We start from the raw sequence: 20,219 nt of genomic DNA on the forward strand, positions 1-20,219 counted from the left end.
GATTAAAAAGCAAGTATAAACTGAGATGTGTATAGAATATGGGTAAACCATTAATATTGAAAGCAAATTAATAAAAAAAAAGCTTTACCGTATATTGAGTCTAACCGATATTGACTTAGTACAAATGTTGATGCATGGTAAACTTGTTAATTCAGAAAAGCATGATTCAGCGGCGTTGGAAGCAAATTGGAAAAGGGGGGATGGCTAATTCAAAGAGAAAAAAAAATCAAACTGAAAAAAACTTGACAAAAAGAGGAGAATTTGACCATTGTCCAAACCTGAAAATCCTATTTCATGCGGGTAGGGGGGGGGGGGGTTACCTTCGAACTTTTTTTTCAGTTACCACTTACCCTTCTTTTCATTAACACAGAAACGTGCCTGTTGAAAGTGTAAACATGTTACCTTGAATTAAATTTAATAACTAAACGAAAATGCGAAATTGCATTGTTGAAATTGCTGCTACTTACGTGTTGTTAGTTATAATTAAAGAAGTATAATATTCCCTAGGTATTCGTATTTTAATGACATAAATTCTTAATGTTTTACCCGGTGTCAATGAACAGTTCTTCGTTTGAGGACACTTCAATTTCGTTGGAAACATATGTTGGGATCCTGCATAAGTTAAAATGTGTAAATTTTAAAAGGAAATCAGATACTAGTACTTTCCAAAACATAGGCTACATGAAAGCACACAGACCAGGTGGCATTTTTATATTTAAAAAAAGGGGGGGGGCTTCTGAAAAATCTGCCCCCAAAAATCAAATAAATAATAAAAAAAAAAAAGCTAAATGTGTTGATTGTTAAATATTGTTAAATGCCGAGTCGGCAAAATTTCAGCCGTATTTTGGCGGCAGGTGAATACTGGTAAAGACATTCTTTATTTTGAAAGAATATCTACGAACATTGCATGGAATACTTCGAATTTTACATTTTATTACACCTTGTAATTGTTTTATTTAGTTAATAAGAGAGGCTATTGTCACCTTTAATAGCTTCCTTATTAGAAGATTGAGTCTTAATTGATCACCGATAAGACTTCCAATTAAAATGGTAAAGATTTAAAAATGGTTATGTCGATAGCTTTTACCATGCACAACCTACCTACTGTATTTGTTTCTAGTACCCCTCCCCCACCTATCCGTCCATCTAATGTACCATCTCTAGCCGTCTAAAATATCACGTTTCCAATATGAAAGTGCAATAGTATAGGATAAAATAATTTTTAGGGTTGATTACCGGTAATTTACGTAGGACTAGAATTTAAAACTGACACTGAACGTATTATTTCACGGGTAAAATATACAGAAAAAAATAATATACATGTATCTGTTAGAAGATCCTGGAAACTCTGACGAGTGTAGCAAAGAACCAATGAGTGCGCTTCTTACAGTAAGAAGGTGGGACTGTATATCAGTCAATCAGGCGATTTGAGAATTTATAGGTCACCAAACAGAGTTCGTCTCGAGATCGTCATGCCCTTTGGAAAGTCCAAAGTGACGGACACCCCATCACTATGTCCTGCTGTATATTCTCCCTTTTTTCAAGCAGGCGTATTAAAAAAAAAGGTAAACATGCAATTACAATAACCGTATACCCGAAGTAAGTTTAGTTGTACTGATAATTATCACATGTGGTCCTCCGTAGGAAGGCTACGCTATTGTTCATAAACTTATTCTAATTTCCATGATTTGCAGCAGTGGAGGCAATATTTTGAAGCAAATTTATTGAGATGAGACAATAAATATTTATCGAATGGGTTAACATACTCCCGGATTTTCCTTTTTCAGAAGTTAACACGATTACAGTTTGAATCAGTGTACAAATCTCGGTTTTCCGAGATGTATTTTCTCCCGCTACAGAGGGATAATCGCGCTTTAGCGAGATGATCTCGCTAAAGGGGATTTGTTCCCAACCTGTAAAATGGCCATGTCTAAAGTGTAAGGAGTATGTTGAGTACAAGGTATGAGTAAAATATGTATAGGAAAATATGCATATTAAGTATTGTAGATGAAGTATGAAGTATATGTACATAATTTAACAAACAATTACAATATGTTTTTTTTTTATTTTAAACATTCAATAGATCCTAGTAGTTGTAGTTAGAAGGAGGGATTCAAGTATATATACAGTCAAGAAGGACCAGACGAGGCTTTCCGCCGTAACAGTATAATGCGCCACATGTGAGTCCGGGACGGAAGTGCTGCCATTACGGGCCACAGCGCCATCCTACAATGTAACCCAAGGAACCAGTCCACAGTGAAATAACAGACTTTATATTTTAACTTTTTATTATACCAAACAAAATATAGAAAAAAATATTGATGTAAAATGTAATAAATGCTGTAAATATATTTTAAAACATCTTCTCCTTATTTCTGACAAAAGATCTGTGACACTACCTGAATTTCTACTTGAATTAAAGGCAACGTCACCAGACTTCTTTTCATATAAAAGTTTCTGAAACCAATTAATGTTAATAATGTTTCCTGACTTTTTGATCGTTGGGCGATAATTTCCCTACTGAACTGACTATAACTCCTTTCATCCAATCAAGACAAAAGGCTTACGGCGGAACAGTCGACAGGGGATGCTCACTCCTCCGTGGCACCTGATCACACCCCTGATGTTTCCGAGGTCCGTTTTTGCTCTGCCCTCAGTTTTTTTTTTAGTTTTATTTGACTTTTGAGCATGATTATTGTTCATTGTCTTCATATTTCATTATGTACAATAAAAAAAACACTTCCATTGAGTGGAAAGTTTAAAATATCTAAAACTGAAAAGAGATTTTGAAAATTTTCATGTTTGAAAAGGAACTATGGGCTGGATGAAGCTGATATTAAATCCAAATCGTCTAAAATGCCACTGTATTAATGATCTTTACAAAGATTATATTGTTATAAGCCTTTGCCAGATGGAAACATGTTACCTAGTACTGATCATTTAGTAATAATGTAATAACTATCATAATTAACGGTGTATCGTTTGATTTTTTACTTTATATCTTCATTAAATGGTGCCGAGAAAAAATATGTTCTTTAAATACGGTCAAAAATATCTTTAGTACAAAGCTAAGCCATCATTATGTTCCAGTATTCACGAGCTCTTATAATTTGCCTATTGTCATTATATAAGTATGCCAACTAATTGTGACATTTTGTAGAACTGCCCTTATTTGAAGTAAGCCGTGTTGCTTTTCAGATCAATTAGGTTTAAAGCAATGTCTCTTTTATTCTCTGGTTGGATAAAGAGAAATCAAAATTTTCTCCATGCCAGGGGATAAAGCTGTAATTTATCCGACTTAAAATGTTGCTTTGCAAATGATCAAACTTTAAATCGAAAGTTCTAGCATCCATTTGGCTGGTATTAAATCGGTATATGATTGTGCAAAGGATGAGGTGACTTGCGGCCCCTCGTATACTGACAAAAAATTAAATGTCTAAATTTTACTCAAATTTTTGTATGTAAATAATCACTGATATGTGTACCTTTATAGAATACTATTTTTAACAAAAATAGTAACGTGATTTGAAAGATATAGATCTTTTATTGTGGTAGGGGCATCATGTTTACATTCAATTCCCATTGCATTTTAAACCCCGCTCCACTCTTTGAAGCCCTTAAAATATACGAGCGCAGGTAGGTACAATTTTCTCCTTTGGCTGGTCACTGTATTTTATTCAAATCTACCTATATGTGAAAGGAGAAAATTGTACCTAACTGCGCTCACATGCTATTTTTAAAAAAAATTGTAAAATCTAGCTGGCCTTTCCCATTATAAACAGATCGACGGAGCAAGATTTTCTGACGTAAGAATGAATTCATATGCTAATCGAGGCACAGGCGATACTTTCTAACTGACCAATCAGCTAAATGAAATTCGTTACGAGTGAGTACAACAAAAATACTATGGTAACATGCTTGGAATTTTACTGCTTTCCGATATCTTTTATGCATTTGAGTCACAGATTAGACACGAATCTACATATGAACCATTTCCGAGACCACAGTAAAATTTTTATACAGTTACAAACAATTGATAGAATATACATGATATACATTAATTTAAAGTTTTGTAGCGTGTTTGGTGAGCAATTCGTTAGGTCTGTACACGTATTCCCGAGTATCGGTGAATACAAGTTTCATAAGCATTTCTTGTCCTAAAAACCGTAAGTGCTGAAAATTCATGCGTATTATTAAGTACAAACAGCCTTGGCTGACCATTATAAAAGTTTGAAATGTAGGAAAGGACAACAGGTAAATTGACCAAAACCACGTGTTTCCGATAAAATGTAAACGTAGTAAACCAGCATGTTTTGTTGTTCTGTCATCGGATTGGACAATGACTAAGTGCGAAATAATAACAATATCCATATAAGGTCTTCTCGGGCACGCATATCCCTCTATTGTACTAAGACCCGCCCATTCTCTTGCCATAAAAGAAAATATGCGCACAAATCTGGCTGAATTTAGCCGTGATAGGGTCTAAAAAATCAAAGATAATGCAGTATTCCTTATAATTAAAATGTGTTTCAACTATTGAAACTATTCAAAAGGCGTCGTATTTATTCACTCATGTATGAAAACTACCAACATCGTTGTAGATTAAATATAATTCGTCATGGAAAAAGGGGCCCCAGATAGCAGTTATGTCACATCATCCTTTTCTACAATAATAGAGAATAATCACGAAGGAAAAGCTCTTTGTTTTCACATAAATTACAGTTACCAGGTATTAGTGGACCATATAAACGTCTATGGCCAGCAATATATCCAAGTAAGAGGAAGATGTTAGAGATTCCATGGGGTCTTTTAATTCGAGTTTAATGTATATGTTTATGCCATATTCCTAAAATGTATCGTTTTAAGATTTTTTTTAGATCGATCAAACAATATTCCATTCAGAGCTAATTCTACGGAATTATTCTAAACACTATTCTTTCTATCGGTGTATATTATTATCAAAATTTAATTTTGAGTTAGGAAAATCAATAGATTGTAATAAATTCTAATAACAAGTTTCCTTCACATCGATATTAGAAGTTCTAAACATGACATACAATAGGACACACAGATAATTATGGGTTCTTATGTATCTTTATCAAGAAAAACATGATGAATTTTCCTCATAATGATATATATATATTGACAGACTCGCGATGACATTTATGAATGGTTGTGAAATTTGTATACAAGCTGCAATTAGTCTGTGCTGAGATTCTATAGTTCGTCCTCAGTAAAATTTACCTGGTATTTGGTCGGCAAACTTTGGTACCATTGGCAAACCAATAGTAAGAAATTCCACTAGCGGTAACTTTGTCCACTAACGGTACTTTGAATGCACCTATACGAGGGTTGTCTGTGAAGCACTGATGAAACCGTATGACACCTTATGGTGAAAGTTTCTAAGGGAAGGCCTTGCCATAGAAATACACATGTGATAAATGAGCTAGCACCAACTTTTACAAGGTTATGGGCCTATGGCCAACGTTAAAGTTTTCCAAAGTTGATCAAACTCCAGGGTGTTGGTTTAGTGGTTAGGAAGGTCTTGTTACAATGGATACACATGTGAAATATAAAAGGTCTAACATTTAGAAGTTTTTAAAAGCACTAACTGTTCAGTAGTGATTTCTAATGTTTAAGGTTTTTTTTAAGTGGGTCAAACTTTAAGGTCAAGGTCAAAAAATACCCAAGGAAAGGTCTTGCATAAGAAGTATATATTTATGTGAAATATGAAAGTAAAAATTCACCCAATCAAAAAGATATGGCCGAGATCAAAGTTCAGTGAATTTTTGCATAAGTGAATCAAACTCAAAGGTCAAGGTTTGAAGGATATGTTGGTATCCATAGAAAGATCTTTTCATCAGAAATACACGTGAAATTTGAAAATCATACCTACATACAATCAAAATTTGTTAGGTGTTTTGGGACAGATAGACGGACGGACAGGGCAAAAATAATGTACCGACCGAATCTTCAATTACGGACGGCATAAAACATGTTTATCCTCAACCTTTAACAAAATGAAATTTAAAAAAAACACAGATCGAAATTTTTCTAGCTATACTGTGATCCGAGTGTTTGCGATTTATCTCTCTTTCTCCGAATCCTGTTATTTATAGACTGCTCAAGATTCTGTAAATGAAAGCGAATCCGATTTACCGTAGCTCTCTTAGTGATCCTTTTTTATGAATAATTATGTCCCCGTAATCGAAGATTCGGAAGATAATAGTCTTTTTTTTTTTTTGCCTTGTCTGTCTGTCTTGCTGTTTGTCCGCAAAAAACTTGAACCTTGCCCATTGTTTTGAATGAGCGGAGCTATACCTGTCGTGTTATACTGAAACGCAACATCCTATTTTAGAGGGGAAAACCATATATATGATGACCATGTAATTTGATATTTTAAAAAAATACGGATATCTTCAACTTTTTAAGTATCGATAATTTAACGGTTGAATAATTTTAAATTGCCATGCCATAACCGGAAGTTGTTTGAGTCCGCTTTAACAAAAATCAAAAATTGCATGTTTATCAATATTCATGAACAATCGTTTGACAAAATATGGTCCTTTAAGGGTGTGATTTGTTAATCATAAGTAATGCAGCAATATTCTGCAAAATACATTTTCTTTCGTTTTCGGAAGAGATACCAAGGCTTCCTGAAAATGACTATGTACGCATTTCCATTGCTCTGGTTGAAAAATCTTAAAATAAAGGTGATGGAGAGTTGCATATAAGAGAAAATCAGGCTGGATAAGCCTCATTTTAAACAAACCCTCAAACACCACAAAACAAGCTCGGATTGGAATCCACAAGGAAAGAGGAGGGTTGGGAGACCGAGGCAAACATGGAGCAGATTTGTTGAGAGGCAGGTTTTACCTGGACCCAATTAAGAAGCATAGCCCAAAACAGAGTCCGATGGCACGGTGCGCTTGCAGTTCTATCAGTATGCTCCCCAAGAAGTGAACAGGAGTAAGTCAAGTAAGTAAAAAGTTGCAGATGCAAAAATGCACAACACACCTCTATGGACCTCAAAAGATTCATAGCCATCATAAGCATGAATGACATTCTCTTTCCAGCGTTATCTTCCGCTACGCTCACAACATGTGAGAGAGAAGCGGGAATGACAACTCTGGATGAAGAATACATGAATGATAGATAGTGGACCGGAAGTCCGAGTGTTTTTACACTATGCTAGGTTATAGAAAATTCTGCTTCATCATCTGAAAAATGGACATTTAAAAACGGCAAAGAATATATCTGTCGCTCAGATCTCGAGATTGATGAACCTACTGCATCATGAAACAGGCGCGCAGCATCGTTTTTGAAAGTGGGGGGGGGCAGCCAGAGAAATTTTTTTTTTACTTACCTGAAAAAGTTGACAAGCCAAAAAAAAAGGAAAAGTTGCCCAAAGTCGAAAATCCGGAAATCCTATTTTTTTTTGGGGGGGGGGGGGGGGGAGGGAGGGAGGGTTGGTTGGTTGGTTGGTTGGTTGAGGTAAACTTTTTCTCAGTGTCAACTACTTTCAGTACCACTTCTAATACTACATTTTCGGTACATTATTAAAAGTCTAAAGGGGGGGGGGGGCCAACCAGGCTTTCAATTAACATTTCCTATAGTATAAGTAAGTTTGGGAAAAAAAAGTGGGGGGCAGGCCCCCTCTGTTGCTACGCCCCTGTGAAAATCAAGCTGCAATTGTTGTGATGGCAGCCTTGCAGGCTGTAATTGAATGGCTGAGAAGGGATGTTTTAACAGTCATAGGTTAATTTCTGAAGTTAAAATAGAATCATTTAATATTGTTTTCAAATCTCTGCTGTTTTTTAAATCGAGTTTAATCTAACTGTATTCCTTTTTGCAAATCATTACATAAAATGATCAGTTACTGATTGCTGTGTTTCTTTTGTGTTTCAGTATAGTATGACTATCTTTGTTACAAGACCTTTCTTCGGGTAAATGTACCACCAAATATGGTCCTATTGACCTTGAACTTGAAGTTTGGTCCACTTTTATTAAGAAATATTACCAAACCCGAACCTTGTTCATATGATAACTTTTAAATACTGTAGTTGGTGGTAGTTCTTTCTAATTCATACTTCACATGTATATTTATTGTGACAAATGTAACATTTCAATGGTTATAAATATTATTTACTTTTTGACCTTGACCCTAGAACTTGGTCCAGTGTGATTCCCCTTTAAAAAGGGAACTTTTACATTAGCCATAACTTTGAAAAGTAAGTTGCTGAAAATATGCGAAGAACGTTTGTTACAGACAGACATACAGACAGCTAAACAGACACACAAGGGTAAAAAAGTACACCCTCTCCTTCAGAGCTACGGTGGAATTACTAGTAATCCGTTTGATTGACTGGACAATGTTATATTAATGTGTATTATTATATGATTGAATAGTTTTCACCTCTCTGATTGGCTGAGATCCAACTATGTTAGAAAAATACTACGTTGTATTGACCTGCACGTGACGTTCCAGGTCTATACAAGGATTTATTTCCTCTACATTGATCTAAAAATAGATCGGGATATTCCAAATTGATACAAATTGAATTTGGAAAGCTATTTAAACTACTATAACTTTTTTTCATGTGAAGATAAGTTAAGCGAATATATATTTTCGGGTGAGGGTGATAAGAGGGGATGCATGGACACTCCTCCAACACTTTTACTGAAAAACAATTTTTACTTTTTGGCAGTCAGTTTTCCCTGATAATACTCCTTCCTTTAAAACTCTATACTAGAAAAAAGACTGACATAATTTTTTTTCATGGCAACTAAAATTGATTTTAAAAAAAAACTTAACAAAAAAATAAATACGACCTGTAAGGTTTATTAACATTTTAATTCTGCTTGTCTCTTAATTGTATTTGGATAGGACTTAATCAAATGCAAACAAGTAATGGGTTTTATCATTTTATTAGTGAATCATATAATAAAACAATTATTGCTGTTTTTTTCGGTCAATACAATGATTTAGCCATCTTCGAAGTACAATATTCACCTCGCCCTCCGGGCTCGGTGAATATTGTACTCCTCAGATGGCTAAATCATTGTATTGACCTCAAAACACAGCAATAATTGTATATGATTCACTTTAAGTGTTTGAATAAAATTAACCACAACTCAACAGATTGCAAAATTTGCAAGTCATTAGTTTTTAAGTGTGTGTTGCATTGCGAACCACAACCATATTTCAGTATAATGTTTCTGTACATATAAGTAATTAATTATCAAATTATGGTTTTGATTCAGAATGCAACACGTGGTGTACTAGAAGGTTAAACATCATAACTCTCCAACATTTTCCCATATACTCAATGTTAAAGCAGTTGAGGATACCATACTTTGATCATTTATTCCAATATTATCCTAACTTTCCTAAATTTCTTTTTTCGCAAAAAACATGGGCCAAAAAAAAAGCCTTGTGGAAACCTCTCCTTTACTTGCTTGTCATTGAAATTATTAAACTCTTACCCTGTATATCATCTCACACACACCTTAGAATAACATAGGCGTCGGAGCAAATTAAAAGTGGGGTGCCTAAGTAAGGGGGTGGGGCTAAACCAACGAAAAAAGCTAAGCTCCAATTTTCAATGCTTACATTATGTCTATCTTTGAAAAAAAAAAGTGGGGGCTCAACCCCCACCCCCCACCACCCCCCATCCCCCGGTTTCGACGCCTATGAATATAACAGATATATGTAGATCGTTCTACCATTTAAGAAATAAACAACGTTATTCAGTGAACATGGCGTTATGAATAGCAATTGCTCTGCTGGCATATTCCATGATGCGCGCTAGCGCATCATGGAAAATATGCCAGCAGAGCTATTGCTATTCATAATGCCATGTTCACTGAATAATCGTTGTTTATAACTTATATTTGCGTTCTTTGATTTTTTTTTCAAGAATATCAGAGGAAATCCTGACTTACATAAGGACGCAGCTTCTTGTCTTCAGTAAAGAAAAACATACGGCTTTAAAATCAGTAAACCTGATTAATGCTCCTTTTCTCTAATAAATCACAAACAATTTATAGAATATTTCCATCTCAAACACAGTTATCTGGATACAAGCAGCGCCGTCATTACATTTTTGTTTTGATGCAGTTGTGACGTCATCGATCAACGTTATGAAAACACTCTGACAAAAATCAATAATTTAACACTATGATGAAAAATAAGAATTTTTTTATCATGATTATTACACCAGAATGCTTTTTTATATATTTTTTTTTAGTTTTTCTATTTATTTTCAATAGCTGAAATCATTCTTGAAATAGAAATTTTCTCTTTTTAAATGTTATTACCCAAGTGTGAAGAGTTACCGTTCTTTGTAAAAATATGCATGATACAAAAAAATAAAAATATGGCAGTTCTCTCTGATTCTAAAAAGTTTTATTATACAATTAAATACATTGACCAAAACTGAATTTTTTAAGATATAAATCAGCAATTTTAAATATTCAGAATTTCCTTTTTTTTAAAAAATATTATTAAAAACTTATTTTTATTCCTCTTACGAAACATTTCATATATATACTTCTCAACATCCTTTATAAGTGTAGCAGAGATTGTTCTACAAGAGAGTGATAGAGCAATTGCACTCATAGTAGAAGCAATTGCGTCTATAGTCCTATAAACGCAGTTGACGACTATATTTTCATACTGGGAGAGAGCAGTGTATATGCAAATATACTATAAAATTCATATTGTGCTACGCCCCCCCCCCCCTCTCCACTGTATTTTTTTTTTTGTTGTTGTTGTATTTTTTTTTTTAATCACAAACTGTTACAGTGTCGGTGATTAAAGTACTCATATCCTGTAAATGTGTCTTCATTTGACAAATAATAATGTTTTTTTTCTTCTTTTGTACATGAAAAGTTTATTTGTTTCAGCCTATCATTCTGACGTCTTTCTAGTTTTACGTTTTTGTTTACAATGAGATTAGCCTCAATGTATATATTGAAGATATTAAATAATTGACGTAAAATCGATGAGCTGAGACAGATAAACTTCTTTTCTTTTAACAAATAAAGTTTATTATAAAGTTAAGTTGTTACTTTGGCCTCAGTGCCATTTTCTAGCATAATATCAAAATGTGATATAGTTGTGTTAAATTCTATTGAGTCTTCTATTTCTACATCAGTGAAATGTTTCGAATCCATGTATGAATGAAACAATAAAACGTCGATCTACCTAAATTTCGACTTGAATTAATTAAAGGCAACGTCAACAGACTTCTTCTCATATGAAAGTTTCTGAATTAAACCGATTAATGATAATAATGTTTACTGACGTTTTTGATATAAATCGTTGGGCGATAATTTCCCTACTGAATTGATAATTACTCCCTTCATTCAATCAAGACAAAAGGCTTACGGCGGAACAGTCGGCAGGGGATGCTCACTCCTCCGTGGCACCTGATCCAAACCCTGATGTTTCCGAGGTCCGTTTTTGCTCTGACCTCAGTTTGCATAGTTTTATTTGACTTTTGGGCATGATTATTGTTCATATACTCTTCATATTTCATAATGTACTCGTACAATAAAAAAAATTCCATTGAGTGGAAAGTTTACAATATCTAAAACTGAAAAGAAATTTTGAAAAATTTCCTGTTTGAAAAGGAGCTATGAGCTGGATGAAACTGACATTAAATCCAAATCGTCTAAAATGCCGCTGTATTAATGATCTTTACAAAGACTATATTGTTATAAGCCTTGTCAGATGGAAACATGGTTAGCTACTGATCATTTAGTAATAATGCAATAACTATCATAATTAAGGGTGTATCTTTTGATGTTTTACTTTATATCTTCATTAAATGGTACCGAGAAAAAATATGTTCTTTAAATACGGTCAAAAATATCTTTAGTACAAAGCTAAGCCATCATTATGTTCTAGTATTCACGAGCTCTTATAATTTACCTATTGTTATTATATAAGTATGCCAACTAATTGTGACATTTTGTAGAACTGCCCTTATTTGAAGTAAGCCGTGTTGCTTTTCAGATCAATTAGGTTTATAGCAATGTCTCTTTTATTCTCTGGTTGGACAAAGAGAAATCAAAATTTTCTCCATGCCAGGGTAAAAAGATGTAATTTATCCGTCTTAAGAAAATGTTGCTTTGCAAATGAACAAACTTTAAATCGAAAGATCTAGCATCCATTTGGCTGGGATTAAATCGGTATATTAAGAAAAACTGAATGGGTTTTTTTCACGTATGAGAACATGTAGATAATAAATTTATAATAATATGACAAAAAGAGCTTTATTTTCCATGAAATTTTTTAAAGATTTTCTACACAAAATTAGTATAATGACTGTAGACGTGGCAAAATGCTGACGTTAAGGGTATAGGCCCACTAACGTCGGTATCCATAGATGTCAACAGAAATATACATGTGAAATTTGAAAATCATACCTACACACAATCAAAATTTGTGGGGTGCATTTCCATTGCTCTGGTTGAAAAATCTTAAAATAAAGGTGATGAAGAGTTGCAGATAAGAGAAAATGGGGCTGGATAGGCCACATTTTACACAAACCCTCAAACAACATCACAAAACAAGTTCGGAATCCACAAGGAAAGAGGAGGGTTGGGAGACCGAGGCAAAGCTGGAGAAGGTTTGTTGAGAGGCAGGTATTTTCCTGGACCCAATTAAGAAGCATTGCCCAAAACAGAGTCCGATGCCGCGGTGTGCTTGCGGTTCTATCAGTACGCTCCCCAGAAGTGAACAGGAGTAAGTCAAGTAAGTCAAAAGTTGCAGATGCAAAAATGCACAACACACCTCTATGGCACGCCAAATTCACAAAAATGAGTTCAATATAGTTTCACAGTCGATAAACTAGGTTTATCGGTTGTAAACTATAGTGTACGGTCTGTAAACTATATTTAACAACGTTAATCTATATTTACATCTGTAAACCATAGTTAACGCGATAATCTATGTTTCAAAACCGTAAATTATACTTAACACTGAAAAGAATCATTTGCGATAGCAAAACATAGATTATTATGGCATGCCAAATTCACAAAAATGAGATAATCATAGTTTCACAATCGATAAACTAGGTTTATCGTGTTTGTAAACTATAGTTAACAACGTTAATCTATATTTCACATCTGTAAACCATAGTTAACGCGATAATCTATGTTAACATACTATATACTTAACACCGAACAACTGAACAACCCCGTTTTAAATTTTCTTGAATGTCTACTAACTTGTCTCTGGTTTCTTTTCGAATATGAACTCAATCATCTAGATAAGCATTTCAGGCAGTTTTGTTCCTTTTTGGGTAAATGGACGCGCCCGTGACGTCACGTCATGGCGTCGCGGACAACGGATATTTGAGCAAAGTTGTGGAGAAATGTCACCGCTGCTGCTGTAAAACATGCGTTTGAAATCATATGCATTAAGAGCCATAAAGAATGGTCCCTTCCAAAAAGATTGGTTTGTGTTTTATAATTTTCGATTGAAGATTAATTGTGCGACAGCCTTGATATTAAGCGAGGGGTTCCCAGGTGACCTAAAATGCGTTGCACTCCTTGTGTTATTATTATACGTATTACGTATTTTTTTATTTAATGAAAATTTCGGTATAATTGATAGGTACGCGAACTCCTGTGATTGACGCAAGCGTCAAAAATCGGCCGCAAACCAATTGGTCCTTTCAATGAAGCAAGTAAAAACTGGAATGCTTGATGTTATAATTAAAATATCTTAAATATTTATCTGTTAATTAATATATCCCTGTGACATTGCACATTTGCATGCGACATTACATGATTTTCTTCCACACTTAATACATGTACATTACTACATGTATACATAAACAAACTACTCATTATCCTCTGCGTCTGCACAGTTTGGTATAAACCAACTCTGTCGGAAGTTTGATGTCTTTAAAAGTAGTTTTTTTTTATATTTACAGATTAAAACTAAAGTTTTAATTTGTCTTAACCATAGAGATAATATTACATAGTTTTACTTTAATATAAACGCAACAGATATGTGGGGATCTTTGCTCGCTCTCACATGATGTAACCCCCCTCCCCCCCCCCCCTAAAAAAAACTCCCTCTAGATCCGCCACTACATTTCTCATCTTTGGTCTGAGATGTGGCGGGAAAAGGCTTGGCATACTGTAAAACACGCTTTATACTTGTCTGTTGGAGCAAAATCTCGCAATATTCTGTCTGATAATAAATTGTCATTTAATCATTTGGAAATTGTTTTGGGGAAATGTATATAACACACAGCATTTTAAAATATATTCAACAAATCCTGTTTAAATAGAGAATTAAAATTGTTTATACTTATATACTACTGTATAATGCGGTTTTTGCTTTAGACCTTGCCCAACACGTGTGCTTCTAATGTCTCCGCACCTCAGTTATGTCAGAGTTTGTCAATCAGGATTGGATAAAACATTTACCCCATATTTACAAAATTTTGATTTTATGATTATTGTGCGTATTTTGTTAAACATTTTAACACTCTTGTTTTAAAATATTCAATTATATGAATGTAATTTTTTTTAATTTAAACTGTTTTAACTCCGCAGAAACGCACAACGACTTCAAACTAACCAGCCACCAGGATTGAACCCCTGAGTTTATTTACCAGTGTATAAAACACAGATGCAATTATGTACGGTTGTTGGAAAAGAGAGATGTCGGACCGAGCTAGTGAATTGTTTGCGCAACAGTTGCTTATCCCGAGGATGCGGGGGGATCAAAGACCTAGCCGTAGTCTTCAGGAAAATGGACATAGATTATTCCAAGAGGCTGAGTAAAGAAGAACTTAAGAATGGCACCGATTTGTACGGCTTACAGCTAAACGACAGTGACGTCAATGTTTTGTTCGTCTCTTTCGACATGGATGAAAACAAAACGATAGATTTCTCTGAATTTTTGTTTTGATTGAGACCAAAAATATCACAAGCACGCCAGGATGTTATCATGGAATCTTTTGACAAACTGAACGCGAATGGAGACGGGCATTTAAATTTAGATGACCTAAAAGGTACACTTCATCCCAAGAGCAAAATTTTGGTCGTTAAATTGAAAATTATTTAATAACCAAAGACATTTATTTTTATAAAGTGTTTTTCTATGCTTTAAAATTCAGCTTTCAAACATCTAAACAACAATCCAATTTGATGTACTTCTAAGCTGTGTTCTCAATGCTATTTACATCATCTCTGTGCGAACAATAGTGTGTTCTAAATAAATCTGTAGTTCTGTGAAGTAATTGATTCTAGCACATTTAGACAGGTTTTCCTGTTTAATGAATCTGATCATTTCAGCATGTGTGAAAGTTAAGAAGAATGTATATGTTATAACAAACATTCAGCATACAACTTGCTATCATTGATAGTTGTGTAAATAAACAAACGTAAAAATCGAATAGTGCACAAAACAAAGGACCACGAAAGTTTGCTTAAATTCTCAAACTTCTAATCAATGAATTAATGGTCATGATCTTGTTTAATTCTTAAACAAATGTATAGAAAAAGAAAACGGAAATACAGACGCTCGTGAAAACTGGCATGAGGATCAATTATATTTAGGCAGTATAAGCCACTAGTCTGGTGGAAATTATATGAATATGCATATCCAGATCGTGATTGAACTAAGAACAATGTATGTATATTTTATCTAAACCGAAAGTACAAAGAGAGAATCTCTATAACAGCTTCTATAAGAGCCGCTTACAAAGAGAGATATTTGTATTGTACTCCGATCGTATGTTTATCATTTCGTGTTCTCCTAAACAGTCCATTATCTTATATTTGTACCGGCTAATGACTCGATGCACTAAGACTTGGTTTGATTTGATATAATTAGGAAAAAAAACAATATCCAAATTCTTCAACTGATTTTTCATCATTTTCATTTAATGACAATGAAATCACATGTGTTGCCATCCAGCCATGGATGCAACGAAACAATTAACAGAAGGAATACGGTATATCAAAATGTTAATAAAATGTACTGTATCTTAATTAAGGATGAGTTCTGCTTATAAGTATTTATATCACAAGTCTTCAAACTTTAGTGTTTAATCCTTAAATGCAGATACCACTTTCTGATTGATTTATAAGGACAAGAAGAAATAATCTTTACATTGCAACTAAATTGCATATTTTCTTTCAACTCTGTGTATTTTTCAGTTGTCTATGCCGCCAACGCCAGAAACCATCCAAAGTATCTATCCGGTGAATGGACGGAGGACGAGGTGCTACGAAGTTTCCTAGACAGCATCGACACACCCGGAAGCCCGGATGGAAAAGTAACACGTGACGAATTTATGAATTACTACGCAGGTGTTAGTGCAACGATAGATGATGATTGTTACTTTGATTTGATGATGAGATCCTGCTACGGTCTTCCTCAGAGAAGCTCGCAATCAAAATGAATCAGATGTGTACTCAAATATTTCAAGAACATATTTTGTCTTTAATATTCACACTGTAGACTGAGATTTAAACCCCGAAATCAAAATTTCTCGATAATGGATAATTGATTTTCGTCCATTTCGATATTGGTGTATTTTTTTTAAAGTTATCAAGCCATATAAGGTTTTTTGTCAGAAGTACTGCAGTTTGTAAGTTTTGCGTCAATGTTTCGTTTGCTTCAGATATTCTCAACCAAATGAATTTCATACTGATGTAAATTATTTCATACTATGCGATGTTAGTAATAATTATTTTACTTTTCCAGTTAAGTAAATTTGCACACATATGTAAGTGATTTCTTCCTTAAATTTGTTATTAACGCTATTGCCGTGATTCTGAAAACTGCACAGTTTAAAAACTCGGCTTTCGTGATCAATAAGGGGGGAAAATTAATCAAAAGAATTTTGGCGAGTTCGACAGTGGTAGCCATAAATGAAAACAGCTTGAGGATTAAAACCACCGTAAATGGAAATACTAGTACATTCAAATAAAATGATAAAAGACATGTAGCTTTCATTTGCATGAAATTGAAATCGTTCAGCAAGTTTAATCTGATAAATTATCGAAACGATTTCAATTTTCAAATATACTTATAAATTTGTGTAGCGTACACTCGAAAAAAAGTGACATTTCTTTTTAAGAATTGAATTTTTAAAGGACCTAAAACCAAATTTTTACTCATATTAAAATATATAAATATTTGGGATATGCATGTTTCATTTTTTTCATGTTTTTTTTTATAAAACTTTTATTTATCTTGTATTCAATTATAATATAGTTTTGTGTTATAGCTTTGACTCAAAAGAGTTTATGAAATAGAACCATTCCCAGGTTAGTTTGGCCTTTCAGTAAGGCGTGGCATTCTCGGTGCTACGTAATTTGCGTCTGTCAAATGGCAAATAGATTCCCATTGGTTAAGAAATTAATAAAATCAGGAAGTTTGAATTGTTGTTGACAACGATGAGACGACTTAAGCTCCACCTCTTGGCAAGACGAGACAACGCTATTGGTTATTCGATACACTAATTTGCATTTGCCCGAATTTCTATCCAATGTATATTTCAACAGTGGAGGGAAGGTATGTAAATTTTAGAAGCTAATTATGTAACATCGAGAATGCCACGCCTTACTGAAAGTCCAAACTAAAGTGGGAATGGTTCTAATATGACATCGTCAACTCTCTTCTATAGTTTGTATTTCAGAAAACTAGAAATTGCAGTAATTACTGTATATAGGGTTATTTTCGCCCCGTGTTTTTTTTTTCGCCCTTTAACATTTTGATACAATTTTGCGCCGTTTTAAATTCGCTCAGAAAGATTTTTGTTAACGATATACTATTTACTTTGAATTCGCTCCGTTTTTAAATCGACCACTTCCGGACAGGGCGAAATGGGCGAAAATAAAACCGGGGCGAAATATTCTCTGTATACAGTATTTATCGAAGAGCCTTTTGTAATGTGATATTATTTATCAAAATATAAAATTGATTCATGCTTAATTGTAGAAGTATTCTAAATTCATACTAACATTTCTAATAAATACACATTATACACTCAGTTGATAAAAGGTGAAGACAATGAAAGTGATCCATCTAAAAAAACTACAAACAATATAAATCTGTAAACAGGTCAAAACACAGACTCTGGAAATTCTAGAGATGGGATCAGGTGCTTAGAAGGAGTAAGCATCCCCCGTTGACGTGTCACACCCTCAATGAGCACTACGCATTGAACCAGTTGACGGAGTAATCCGTCAAACGGAGTATATATACACAAAGACATTAAAAATAGGGGTAAATTTTGTAATTAACTCTCGTATCTGACATCATGGATGCAAAATACAAATAATTATGTAGACATGATACTTATTTATGTCAACATGCAAGATAATCAGACATGTAACTTACTTATGTGAACATGCAAGATAATTATCTCAACATGCGAATTATTCAGGTAAACATTCAACATGATTATGTGCACATGTAAGATACGTATGTTGATATGCAACTTATTATCTTGCATGTTTTCATAAATATCTCGTTTGGAAATATACACTCGCATGTTGACATAATTAAGTAGCATGTTGACATCATTTATATTGAATGTAAACATAAATAAGTTGCATGCCTACATAATTAACCCGCATGTAGACATTAATATCTTGCAGATTCAATTTAATTCTTTATTCACTCAAAACCAGATCACTAAGTACAAGAGGTACATATATACAAACAAAAATTACGGTTATGTTCACATAAATAAGTTTGACATAATTATCTTGCATGTTGACATAGATAAGTAGCATGTCTATACATTTATGACAAAAGAAATTGTGTTATTATTCGCAATTATTTTGATGCTTCATGATACTTAGTAGATTGATTGGATTTAAATCTAGATAAAGTGTACTTGTAGCTCTTACTGCAATACCTATTGTTTACAGAAAATCAAATAAATAATATAGTTATAATGATAAAATAAGACAGTTATGGTCTAAAGAGATTTTTAGTCACGAGGAATTGGCCACATCCTTTGACGACATTGGAACAAATGGATCGCTGCTATGGTTCACTTTGTTGGAGGACGGAGAGTCACTGGTTGAGCTTGATTCAGAAACAAGTCCCAATGTTAAGGCCATTCGCCTAAAAAACGCGAATGTATCTTTTCGGAATACAATATAAATCCATGGATCAATGATGGAGTTCAAGACAGCAATGCGTAAAGCGTTCAGTTCAAACCGCCCATTTCCGGAAATTGTTCCAATTGCATGTCCGAAAATGTTAATCTGTAAAGAAGAACAAAAGGAAAATAAGCATACGAAGCAGGAACATTTTTCATTCTTCATCATCATACAAATATATTAATATGAGGAAATTTTGATTCTAACATTAAGTCCGTCCTCGCCATTAATTACTTATATTTATATAGTCGAATTCATCTCCCAGTATCCCCCTACCCCGATACTTACTAAGAGTGGTGTTATACAGGATGTGAAGAGCATCACGACTAAGAACAGGAAGATCAAGATATATGTGTTTTTCTTCTTTGTTATGCACATATTCTTCTTCTGACGACTGTCATAGCAGACTTTTATTATTACTGTTGTGTTGAGTACAATTGTGGTGGCAAGAATCAGAATACCCGTCAACGAGTAAAACAAGGCGAGGATCCTGTTTAATTTGGCATCTGCTACAAAGTTCAGAAAACACCAAGAACCCGGGAAAAAACTCTGACTTTTAAGACCAACCATCAGATGGAGACTTGATGAAAATGCAGTGAAAATCCAAATTCCGACTATCGTTAAAACAGTTCTCATGTTTTTTGTTAGGGAGGATACAGAATTGCAATAAAACGGTCGAAAGACATGGCACAAATAAATAGTGCTGAACCCAAAATAGTAAACATGAAAATAAATGCCATATAGTCACACAACGGCCGCGGATAGTCAAATTTGAATTCGCTGCCATAACGAACCATAGCAATAGGGTAGGAAAGCAATACGCCACCCCCATCTGTGATGGCAAGTCCAAAAACGAAGCGGTAGAAGGGTCGCCATTTATGATTTTTTGAAGAACAACAGAGAATAGTCAATGCCAATACATTTCCCGTGACTCCAAAAACTAGTAACAGTGCTGCTGGAGCGGCGGATGGCCATTCAGGTCGCGTTGTCGTTGTTGTCAGATTCTTGTCCATCAAAGCTGAATTCAGTTCCATTGCTATATTTACAGATTGTTTTTCCTAATT

At 34.2% G+C, this 20,219-nt stretch overlaps 1 protein-coding gene and 1 pseudogene across 1 annotated transcript in view; one reads left to right on the forward strand and one right to left on the reverse strand.

Moving 5' to 3' along the window:
• LOC134244594 (calcyphosin-like protein) overlaps nucleotides 1-16,767 on the forward strand; it is a 42,847-nt gene extending 26,080 nt beyond the window's left edge. Inside the window, exon 2 of the mRNA XM_062726848.1 lies at nucleotides 16,192-16,767. Within this exon, the coding sequence (XP_062582832.1) occupies nucleotides 16,192-16,436 (245 nt within the window). The 3' untranslated portion in view covers nucleotides 16,437-16,767. The remainder of the gene's footprint in view (nucleotides 1-16,191) is intronic.
• A 2,209-nt stretch (nucleotides 16,768-18,976) lies between these two features.
• LOC134244593 (prostaglandin E2 receptor EP4 subtype-like) lies at nucleotides 18,977-20,219 on the reverse strand (annotated as a pseudogene).

Source organism: Saccostrea cucullata, unplaced genomic scaffold (genome assembly GCF_032062105.1).
Source record: "Saccostrea cucullata isolate Sc308-1 unplaced genomic scaffold, CSIRO_AGI_Scuc_v1 ctg33, whole genome shotgun sequence".
NCBI lineage: Eukaryota > Metazoa > Mollusca > Bivalvia > Ostreida > Ostreidae > Saccostrea > Saccostrea cuccullata.